Raw genomic sequence first — 11,914 nt, 5'->3', positions numbered from 1 at the left:
CAGAGGTACAGTTATACAATGATGCTAAAAGGTGGCATCTCATCCTATGATGCACCCTGTTGACATCCTTTTGTTGTGTAGCCATCTTGTGTGTCATTTTGGGGGGAGGGTGGGATGTGAGGAATTAACCATGAAATTGGCTGCCATTTTGCATCCTGTCCCCCTCTCATCTGACTGAAGCCAGGGACTTGTGGTGAAGAGTGCTGAAGGCTCCACTTTTAATGTAAATACTAGAAAATAATACAAATTTAGGGTTAGTTCCTGTTGACATGTTGAGATGACAAGGGCAAACATTTCAAGAAGATTGCTCTGTGAGCTGAACAAGTCTTAATATTTAGTGACCTATGACCCTAGACAAAACCAGATAAATCTGCCAGTGCAAAAAAAATAATAATAATAGCCCTCGGCAGCAGTGATGCCAGGCTACTATGACCCAGCTCAAAATATGCTGAAATTAACTCAGTATTCAGTGTACTTGTTCTCTTCTCGAGGGAAATTATTAGGTTTGAACCTGGTAATGTCTGAACAGTGTACTCAAGTACAATAACAAAGATCCTTACACAGTGTAAGATTATCATCTCTGATGTTTTTTAATGCGTGGCTCTGCAGGAGTGTAGCCATCTAGAAGAGGGTCTGTCGGTTTGTCTGCTGGAATGATCAGTGCTACATTTCTTGAGCACATTACCAGTAGGCTACAGAAGTACCTCCATTAATATTTTTTCACAAATGTTTTATACTTTTCACAAATATTTAACTTACATTTTGTCAATGGGGGGCTCTAATCATGCTGAAACCGTGCCCACATTTGGGGTCATACATCATAGATATGTCATTGGTGACATGGTAGATGACTGATGTCAAAGGTGAAGTCCAAGATCCACATTGGAGCCACGCCGTTCTCATGTGGATCTCGAGATCCACATGATTTTTTAAGTACAAGTCATTGTGGACTTCCTTGGTTGTGTGTGGTTTGAATTTGTTATTTCTCTCCCTCAACCAACAGAAAAGAGTGGGTTAATTTAGTGAACTTTGTATATTTATTCAGTTTAACAATCCGACTGGTTGAAGTCAGTCCAACATTACCTGTTAATTTCATACATATTTTTCAACAATAAACATGGCAATGGCAATCTTGTCACTAGCCATCCCCTGCAGGGTTCAGTCATTATGCGAGCTAGAAACCTGCAGGCTGCAGTCGGCGAGCACAATGGCTGCTATACATTCCCCCCATGGTTCCAATTCTTACACACTATCATCCTACTGCCATTGACTCTGTTCTGTAGTTATTTAATCAGTCAACATTGTCATGTTCCAGGGGGGTGTGATCCCGTTTATTTGACATGGAAATGTCCCTGAGTGTCACCAGAAACCACTGTTCTTCTTTGTTACAGGTATCACATGCAAATATGAAGTGTGGAAAATAATCAACCAACTCAAGCCCTTTGAATGTATGCGAAAATCTCTGATTGGAAAAGCTACCCTACAGAAAATTGTCCTTGGTAGAGTGTATGCCGATACCTATGTCATAGACGAATGTCAAATAAGGTCAACATGTTAAGTCAGGAGAATGATGCCGATTTAAAAAGTGTACAGTTTTCGCGCTGTATACACATTTTTGGGTGTCTTATGGGCTTGACTGGGGGTGAAAACCCCAGGTAAATGAGTGAGATATTAACTAATCCTATGGTAAACAAACGATATGGCCTCAGTGTAGACTGTTAGTGGATAATGTTTAGCTGCATACTTAGTATTTATTGTGGGGAAAATGTGTCCCACTTCAAAGACTTAACCTAGGTGTGCAAAACCATATCCTGTAGATTGGAGACATTTTATGCCCCATGTTACTTTCTTAACTTCCCTCCACATCACTTGTTACATCACAGACATTCAAGTGTTGAACTGGAATGAATGAATTCACAAATATTTGTATTTATTTATATACACACTTTACTGATTTTTTAAGTAACAAATACGTACGTCATGATTCATGAAATAAAGTTCCAACAAATACTTTTCTCATAGACTCCATAACCACTTGCACATTTGTGGCTATCTGTACACAAATCCTATATGTATCCTATGTAATGGGTTATTTTAGTTGCATAAGGGTGACGATGATGAAGGAAGATGAAGGTTACCCTTTGTCAATTGCCTTGATACCGATGCCCTCTTCCAGACACACAATTCTACATATCAAATGCTAACACACATCTGTCCCAGGTGAGGGAGGACCTTGCATACCATTCATATACAAATTAGCCAGCACAGTAGGAGTTGGTACAACCATTGTCCCGTGGGCCAGATGCAGTCTCAGGTTCTGATGTTGTGTAAATAGCTACTATCATAAACAAGAATTCCACAGTTTCAGACCCCCCACCCCCCCCCCGACAAAAGTAGGCCAGAAGGCCAGTCTCTTGAAGGATATATTCTTTCATGTAAATTCTCAACCTTTTCTGAGCACTGAACCCCATCTGTCTCAATGTCTCAAAGGTTCAACTGAAGCACCCCTTATGATTTTTTGCACATTAAGAATAAATATTTTAATTTAAAAAAAAGTATTATACCCATGTAGTGAACAATTACAACTTTCAGTCTGACTTCAGACTCAGGGCCCTATCTTGCCTTATCCCTAATCATATTAGACATGTTTTAGTATTTTGAAAAACATTTTAGTGAAAATAGCTGATCGACACGCTCTGAGCTTGTAGATTGGCTATTTTCACCATTTCAAAATGTTTTTTTTCCTCCAAAATAATAAAAAATGCCTAATAAGATTAGGCATAAGGGATAAGGTAAGACCCCGCAAGATAGAGCCCTCAGTCTTATATTTTGAATTGACATTCTACTGTGTAAATAATGTATTTATTAAATCCTATGTTCCTCACAAATGTATTAAAGCAGCACTATGTAACCTTTTTTAATTAATAAAATAAAATGTTGTCCAATCTGGTGGAGTATGTTAATACAATATAACTTATAAAATTGGTGGTTGTATTTAGTCTCCGTGCTCTTCTATTGAGACATTTAGATCATGTCAACGGTCATCATGGCTCACCTAGACACAGGATCTGACACAAATTTTGACCGGATGTTCAAGATTCAATTTACCCCCTGAGCAAGCAGGCCGGCTCCATTAGCTCAATGGTAAAAATGTCTGTACTTTCGCAGGAAACCGGGTTCAAATCCCGGGTAGAAGAGGAAAGTTACAGTGCAGCTTTAACTATATCAAAACTAAATGTAGCGTCAGGAAAATAGAACGAAAGAAAAATCTCATTGTTTGTAGCCTACATGTTTAGCCTACATGTTAGTCCAGACGTATGCCGAGGAGGTTATGAGATAATGAAATCTACTGTAACTTCTGCATTTCAAATGAACGAAACAACACACAGTCACCTTTATCAGAGTTAATTATGTATCTATATTTACAGGTTGTTGCGGGTTTACAGTTTACACATCATTGTTTTCTGACTGCCTGCTGCACGTGCACACACATTAATGCACACATACATCAATATAAGTGTTGGGTACCTGTGTGGGATGTGTTTAAATGATATAATAGTGTATTGTGTGTAAGGTGCTGTGTATATGTCCCGCTGCCTGATTGTGTGTGTGTACACAGTTATATTTATATATATAAAACAATAATATAACTGTACACACACAGTACATACAGGCAGACAGACAGATAATTTAGATAGATAGATAGATAGATAGATAGATAGATAGATAGATAGATAGATAGATAGATAGATAATAAAATAAAACAGACAAGACAGACAGATAACAAAGGAACTTATGATGTGCTAATGTTATTGTACTGTAATATTTATTTCCATTTAGCCTACTATCATATAACTATCAAAAATGGTATACCTAAAATCTTGAAAATGCTTTATGGTTGTACAAAAATAATACTATAATGCATGTGCTTACGACGGTGACGTGCGTTGAAAATAGCCAGTCTACAAGTTCACATGTACTCCATACACGCATCCATAGCTCATTGTGAGCTTATAGATCTGTCATTTTCACTGCGGGGCACCGTCGTACGACGAAGTATATACACCAGGGCTTTATTCTGCGCAAAAGGAAGAGGCGGTGACGTGTTTAATATATTCTGACGTCACAAGACAGTGGGTGTATAAATAAGCGCTGCACTCCTCCCCCACCACCTTCAAGCTCAGCAGACTCTTGCTTACATTCATTCTGCGGTCAACAAGTCTTTAGCTAAAATACGAAAATGACTGACCAACTTTGTAAACTTTTTGTCGGTGGACTTAACGTCGACACTGACGACGATGGGCTCCGCAAGCATTTCGAGCAGTTCGGCACACTCGTGGACTGCGTCGTCGTGGTGAACAAGCAGCTGCAGCGGTCTCGTTGTTTCGGCTTTGTAACCTACTCGACGGCCGAGGAGGCCGACGCTGCAATGGCGGCGAGGCCACATGTCGTCGATGGCACCACGGTCGAGCTGAAGAGGGCCGTGGCGAGGGAAGAGGCCAACAAGCCCGAGGCCATCGCTAAAGTTAAGAAGATATTCGTCGGGGGGCTTAAAGACGACATCGAGGAGGAGCACCTAATCGAATATTTCGGTCAGTTTGGCGAAATCGAGAAGGCCGAGGTGATCTCCGAGAAGGAGACCAACAGGAAGAGGGGCTTCGGCTTTGTCTACTTCACAGACAACGACTCCGCGGACAAAGCGGTCGTCATGAAGTTCCACAACGTCAATGGACACAAGGTCGAGGTGAAGAAAGCCCTCACCCGGCAAGAGATGCAGGCTTCGCAAGGGGGCCGCGGTGGCATGATGAGGGGAGGAAGAGGAGGGGGGATGAGAGGCATGAGAGGAAATCAAAATGGCTTCGGCGGTGGCAGAGGAGGCTACAACAGCTACGGGGGTGGTGATGGCGGCTATGGCGGAGGCTACGGAGGGGGATATGGAGGTGGATATGGCGGTGGCGCCGGCGGATACGGAGGTGCCGGTGGCTACGGGGGAGGCTATGGAGGTGGTTATGGCGACCAGATGGGAGGTTATGGCGGAGGAAACGGCTACAATGACTTTGGTGGCGGCTACGGGCAGCAGCCCTCCGGCTACGGCCCCATGAAGAGTGCCGCTCCCGGGGGCTACGGCGCTCAGCGCAGCGCGGCACCATACACCCGAGGCGGCGGTGGCGGCGGCGGGTACCAGAGAGGAGGAGGCTATGGTGGCGGCTACTAGACCACCTCCTTCACCCTCCGTAACGACAGACTGTTCTCAGAAGAAAACCTCCACAAACCCCTCCGCCATACCTCCAGATTTGGACGAGAAACAAAAAATGAAATAAAATAATTAATGATGGGGCGTCTGCCGTAAAGTCCAAACCACGGCAGAACTATCGGACACTGTGACCCCCTCCCCTAATCAAAACGAAGACCTCAAAACCCCCAAACAGGTAGGAAGATCCCTTCCCAGAAAACCTGGTTTGCACGAGCAGAGCTGTTGCCGTACTCCTAGGACACATTGATTCGATTATTACGAATTTCAGAGTATTCCTTTATGTTCCCACGTTGTAGCTGTCGTTTATACATTTGGAATCTGCTTCATGCGTACATTTTTTTGGAACCTCTTTAGTCGATGTAGGACTGTTTTGTTGGAAAATATTCTATATATGATTCATTTCATTTTAAAGCAAATGGTTTCGTTTATTTTCATTCTAAAAAATTTAGTGTGTTTCCAATGTATGGGGGTGAGGACGCATGTGATATGGTTTGCTTTTTTTTCTCTTTTTTTTTTATAGTTATGTATTTGGTAACACATTTGTGTAACTACTGCTTAGTGCTTGTAGCTCTTAGCTCATTTAGTAAAGGCGGGAAATGGTGCTGCAGTATCCAGGCAGCGTCCCTGTTCTTATCCAACCATGTTGTGTATAAAAGTCAACGTCAGTAATTTCCCATCGCACATACACATAGTGTCCAGTTATCACCATCCTTCCTAAATATTGTTCCTTTTCCATTCACTTGCAGCAATATCTCATGTATATTGTATTTTGGTATTTTGGTTGAATTTTGGTATGCATATTATTAATGTATGTTCATTTTAAATAAAAAGTTAAACAAACTTAGCTTAGTTTATTTACTCATTTAACCAGGTTGCCCTTAAGTTCCACAGGTTTATAGAAGTGATTATGACTTCCATCTCGTTGCACATTAGTTACATGGCATCTGTCCCTCCGTTTAGGCGTACTCCCAGGTGGGTGAAATGGATAAAAACGGTTGTAGTCTACCCACAGCCAATGCATGTAGGCTTTGTAGGGTTTGCCTTGTACATTTAAAAGTTATTTATGGTTATTTCATCTAACCCTTGACTTTTGAATATCACTGACTTTAATCTATTGTGGACATGGGGGCGTTGATGTTCATCTTTGATTATTCCTATATTTAGGTGTTCTTACTCGTATCCCACTATCCCAGCAAAAATAGCACCGTAGCAGTTTGTTTATAGGCTACATCAGGACCCTGTTGATTACCTGGGGTCGATATAGGACTCTGAAATATCTCTTTAGGATATCCTCATCCAGCAACCTAGGTATGTAAATCAACCTGTCTTCACTATGTGTTGGTCAACCATGTATGGAATTTGCCTTTTTGAGATGGTGTGCAAATGCACCATTTTCTTAATATAACTTTTACTCATAGTTTCTTACTTAATATGCGTCTTATTGATTCTTTAATGAAACGGGGCGGGGTCTGCTCAATTCGGTCCTAAATCAAGATTATATGGGTGGAAGGAGACCCACGTTTTGTTCCTCATTTACTGAAGTAATGGAACGATATTGGTGTCTCTTGAGGAAGTCGTCCCATGTCTTGGTTCTCATTTTACCTCTTTTGTCTCTCCAGGTTGCTATGGTAACCTGGGTTCCAGGGCATCACCCCAATAATGGAATGGGGTGTCTCCATGCCAACCAGGGACCAGAGAGGTGGCTGTTCCTTTTTTCTACAGGTGACTCCAGAAAGGATTTGGTCCATTTGCAGTGTTTTTCCAATGCAAGCACAGTCATCAATTAATTTGACCGATGGTCTTTTTTGCCTTTTAATCCATTCATTAAGATTAAATGGTGTCACCTATTTAAATTTCTATGGAAATTAGAAAAGGTTCAAATCAGAATCCCTGACAATTGCTGTTTTAAGCACATTGCTGAGTTTTTCAGGGTTGTTTTTACCTGTATCGATTTTAGAAATGCTGAAAAGATGATTGATGACCACACTTGCATTTTGCTGCTTGTACCTGTATGAGTTGTGACAAATGAGCCTTCTGGATTCAATAAATATATAGATGTATAATTTTGTGCAAGTAATTCCAACGGTACTATCCATCCACACAACCTGTTATTAAATCTAGAATATAAGGGTATGTGGATGTAGCACTATCATTGAATATGCATGTGTAACCTTATCATTTAATAAAACTGATTATAAAGGTCCTGGACACTGAATTCAGGTGTTATTAGTTACTCTTCTCAGGGCTGTGGGCATGCACAATTGGGTTTGATTGACAACTGCCTCACTTTAACTTCAACCTTGACCTAAAAATGTCAGCATAGCATAGCTTCAACCTGACTTAGAAGTGTAATCAGCGAGTAACTGAAAAGGTCTTCAACACAGGTTCCAGGACCTCTGAGGGGGTCCTCAGTTACTACAGGTGGCTGCCAAATGTCTCTTGATGGGAACATTTTGTTTAGTCAAAATGTCAGTAATTCACATCAACCTGAATCCAACATGTTGTTGGCAAAGATGTGTAAACATAAAATATGTATTTTACTTAACATTGATGGTGCTGTCAGATTGATCTATGAAGCCATCAAAGATGCACCACTTGGAGGCAACCCCCTAGTCACTTACCTGTGTACCTTCAAGCTAATTTCAAATGGGTAGCAGGATCGGTGAGCACTAGGGACATCTGGGCACCTTGACATAAAAATGTCTGTTGTCCAAAATTTTTAAATAAATAGAATATTTGAAAAATTGTCCAAAGTATACCTCATTAGAATTTGCTTTGAACATTCAACAATTAATGTCTAATCTTTCTAAGGTTGCTACAACACCTGTATATCCAGTCCTTTTTAGGCATCAATAAGAATGCGCTGGATAAAATTAAGACGATGTACCGTGCATGTTCCCATCATGTATATACTTTACATTACTTGGACCATTTTTCAAACATTTTGTTTTTACATTTTGGACAAAATAACCAATTTTACATAGAGGTGCACAGATGTCCCTAGTGCCCATCTATCCTGTATCCTTAAGTTCAAATGTCTCAGACATTGAAAACCTTTTCAAGTTGCATGGAAGGCTTTCTCACAAGTTTATGTAGTGGGGGGTCCCTGCTTTGCCTCGCCTCTCTCAGCTAAGGGGGGGGGGGAATGTTGACCACTGTTCTACAGTGTTCAGGGCCTTAAAGAGAATCCCCTATGAAATTAAGATGATGGCATTTATTGCTCACAATTTGGTGTGAATTTGGACTGGAACTAAGAGTTGTGAAGATGTGTCACTGATGTAATGAAATTTAAGGTATTGTATGTTTGTACACTGAGCCTACTCAATTTGTTATACAAATGACCTGGTTCATGATAGATGTTTACATTGCATGTTATATACATGGCAGCGAAATGAATTTTACTGTTCTCTTTACCTCTTTTGTAGGATAGAAGTGCTTGGAGAAAGGAGCCTTGTCAAATGTACAATTTGTACAAAAAAATGATAACTTATTTTTTTTATTGGAATCAAAAATAAATATATTTAAACAAATTTGTACTGATGTATTTCTGTATTTAGGTATGTGCCAATATGTATTTTTCTTTTCCAGTTCTACAGTATAGGTGATTTCCCACATTACCTGTGGGTTGTTAGTCATGTTGATTATGATTTATATGGTCAGAATATTTAAATTAATGTTTTCAATGGCATAAAGTAGATTGGATATGTTTACAGGACCAGTTTGATTGCGATGTCCTTGTCTAACTTTTAAATAAGTCTTTGTATTGTGTATGATCAAGAAAGTTAACATTGCATTTTGAAAAGTAGTATGTCACATTACTGCACAGGGAGCATTATTCCAACTGGCAAGAGAGGAAAGTGATATTGTGCCCACAGTAATATATAAGGGATAGAGCCACTTGGGCTGGACAAACACATTAAATGCCTTAAGCTTATGAGGTCTGCTTGGATCAACAACGTTGGTCTTCAACGTCATATCACACGTTTAGTGTAAAGAAAATTGGTGAAACGTTTGGTCATACAAGTACCTTCAGTGCAGTTTTATATTTGGAAAGTGGGAAAGAAAGAAAAGCAGTATGAGGCAGTTAAAATAGATGTAATACCATTATTTATATAAAGTAAGGTGCATGGTTTAGTAACTGCCATGCAGAGCTGTGCTTTTAGCAACCTTGTTAATAACTCAAGTACCATTTTATTTGAGCTGCTTAAATTAAAAATAATAAATCCCCCGAAAATAGCAGATCTACAAGCTCACAGCGCGTTGCATCCGCCACGCAGTCTGAGCTTGTAAATCGTCTATTTCCGCCAAGCGGTAACGTCAGTGTGGGTGGGCGGAGACGCACTCGAGGCCACCAATCAGCGTCAAGTACGTAGTACAACGCACGGCGCGGCTCACGACGCCCCGCCCTACGTCGTTCCATTGAAGAAGGAGACCATCTGAGTTAGCAGGTCCCACTTTCAATTCAGACTCAATCATGACGAATCAACTTTGCAAGCTTTTTGTCGGTGGATTGAACATAGAGACCACGGACGATGGCCTCCGAAAGCACTTCGAGCAGTTCGGTACGCTAACCGACTGCGTGGTGGTGCTGAACCAGCAGCTTCAGCGGTCCCGCTGTTTCGGCTTCGTAACCTACTCCAACACCGACGAGGCCGACGCAGCAATGGCCGCTAGGCCACATGTCGTAGATGGCAACACCGTGGAGGTGAAGAGGGCCGTGTCCCGAGAAGACGCCAACAAACCAGAAGCGCTCGCCAAAGTGAAGAAGATTTTCATCGGCGGGTTAAAGGACGACATCTGCGAGGAGCACCTCCAAGATTACTTCGCCCAGTACGGCATGATCGAGAAGGTCGAGGTGATCTCCGACAAAGAGACCGGTAGGAAGCGAGGCTTCGGCTTTGTCTACTTCGAAGACACCGACTCCGCCGACAAGGCCGTGGTGATGAAGTTCCACAACATCAACGAGCACAAGGTAGAGGTGAAGAAAGCCCTATCCAAGCAGGAGATGCAGGCGTCCGGCGGCGGCAGAGGAAGAGGAGGGCGAGGAGGAAGAGGCATGTCGTACAACGGCTATGGCGGCGGAAGAGGCGGCTACGGAGGCTATGGCGGGGGTTACAACGACGGCGGCTATGGTGGTGGCGGTTATGGTAACGGGGGCTACGGCCAGCAGGGAGGATACGGGGGAGGCTACGGCCAGATGGGGGGTGGATACGGGAACGGTTACAGTGACTTTGGCGGTGACTATGGACAGCAGTCCTCCGGTTATGGTGCCATGAAGGGGGGTAGCTATTCAAACAGGAGCGCCGGCGCTGCTCCTTACGCTCGAGGGGGCGGAAGTGGCGGCGGCCGGGGTGGATATGGTGGATATGGCGGCTATTAAATGTCTTAGTATTGCAATGTTCATAGGGAAAATCTGAAAAAAACAACCGAATTTCCACACAAACCCAAGCGCGGGTCGAGAGGCACCGTTTTCTTTGTGTCTCTCAATGAGGGAGCAGTGCCCATCACCCACACCGAATGATATAAGAACTGCCCCTCCCCCCTGGACCCCATCTGCCACCATTCTGCAGAGAACAGACATTGTGGACTTTAACTACCAAGAACTAAATTCTTTTTTTGTTAAGTGTTGAGATGTAATTTATTCCACTGGGGAAATTGCTTTCTGTTTTGAGGGATGTGTAAATCTTGTCACTGCTTCGAAAACCTTAGAATGGAAGCTGTTTGTCTTACAAACCAGCCAGATACGTTTATTTTTTGGCATCCTGAACTCAGGGTATCGGTGTGTGGCAGTGTAGCTTGAGTCTTGAAAAGTCACTTTTTTTGATCATGCCGTTTTGTTTGTAAATTGACACGATGCCCCTTTCTTCATGTTTTTTTTCTTTTTTCATATGTTGCATTTTGGAGAATGTTTGAAACTCATGTGTTCAGTTTTACCCCTATGTTTTACTGTTCTTGCTTTCATTAAAATTTTTAATGTTTTTTAAAGGCCATTATCTCTCCTTGTACTTTAATTCCAGTGGTACTGCATCTGTGTTTAGCATGGTTAAGGTTTTTTGGCGGGTTTGTGCTCTTAAAGGGAAAGGTATGCACACGGTATAATGGAGGTGCTTGGTGAAAGGTAAATGGACTGCAGGTAGTCTGAACCCTGAAGGCGTGGATCTGTGGCCTAGGCTGTGTTGCAATAATGACCTGATTTTACTTCTCAAGATGTAGCCTACTAAGATCACAGTTAGCCACCAGGTGGGAGTATTTTCTTTATAATCCTGAGTTGATCCTACAGTTGATCCCCATCCATTCATCGGCCATTTTACTTAACTCAGCCACAATTATGACATGTTAGTTTGTGCCGGGAAAATCAATAAAACAAAGTATTACCAGCACCCCATGTGATTTACTTATTTTGGGTATTTAGTGCAAGGATCAATGTCATCTACTGATCTACACACCACTATTTCCAGGTGGAGATGGATACAGTATAGGTGGGCGCTAGGGACATCTGGGCAAAATATTTGAAAAATGGTCTTAAAGTATATATGACTGCACGGTATTTATCCTTCAACTCGTTATTCCCCAAAATGACTGGATATAGGTTGTAGAAATTAGACCTTGTCGAATGTTTAAGCATGTTCTACTTCTAATGTGTGTATCTATACTTGAGAC

At 41.9% G+C, this 11,914-nt stretch overlaps 2 protein-coding genes across 4 annotated transcripts; both read left to right on the top strand.

The window, feature by feature from the left end:
- Positions 1–4,163: 4,163 nt before the first annotated feature.
- Positions 4,164–8,760, top strand: LOC311033839 (heterogeneous nuclear ribonucleoprotein A0-like). 3 transcript variants are annotated; one of them, XM_084041518.1, is made up of 3 exons: positions 4,164–5,429; positions 6,874–6,976; positions 8,680–8,760. In XM_084041518.1, the coding sequence occupies exon 1, from the start codon at positions 4,241–4,243 to the stop codon at positions 5,213–5,215; it is 975 nt and encodes a 324-aa protein (XP_083897644.1). In that variant the 5' UTR covers positions 4,164–4,240; the 3' UTR covers positions 5,216–5,429; positions 6,874–6,976; positions 8,680–8,760. The 3 variants fall into 3 exon arrangements, with proteins under 3 accessions (XP_083897644.1, XP_083897643.1, XP_083897642.1); XM_084041517.1 differs by lacking the exon at positions 8,680–8,760 and adding an exon at positions 6,419–6,562 and having other exon boundaries at positions 6,874–7,971; XM_084041516.1 differs by lacking the exon at positions 8,680–8,760 and having other exon boundaries at positions 6,874–7,971.
- A 909-nt stretch (positions 8,761–9,669) lies between these two features.
- Positions 9,670–11,244, top strand: LOC311033840 (heterogeneous nuclear ribonucleoprotein A0-like). Its single transcript, XM_084041519.1, has one exon. It carries the CDS (start codon positions 9,729–9,731, stop codon positions 10,632–10,634), a length of 906 nt encoding a protein of 301 aa, XP_083897645.1. The 5' UTR covers positions 9,670–9,728; the 3' UTR covers positions 10,635–11,244.
- The last annotated feature ends 670 nt before the right edge of the window (positions 11,245–11,914 follow it).

Source organism: Gymnoscopelus microlampas, assembly GCF_963454915.1.
Source record: "Gymnoscopelus microlampas genome assembly, chromosome: 18".
NCBI classification, from domain to species: Eukaryota; Metazoa; Chordata; class Actinopteri; order Myctophiformes; family Myctophidae; genus Gymnoscopelus; species Gymnoscopelus microlampas.
This window is presented reverse-complemented; position numbering and strand designations above follow the sequence as displayed.

Bases quoted from the DNA above. Each gene is read 5' to 3' on its own strand.
- LOC311033839 (XM_084041518.1), top strand. From the start codon at position 4,241: ATGACTGACCAACTTTGTAAACTTTTTGTCGGTGGACTTAACGTCGAC.
- LOC311033840 (XM_084041519.1), top strand. From the start codon at position 9,729: ATGACGAATCAACTTTGCAAGCTTTTTGTCGGTGGATTGAACATAGAG.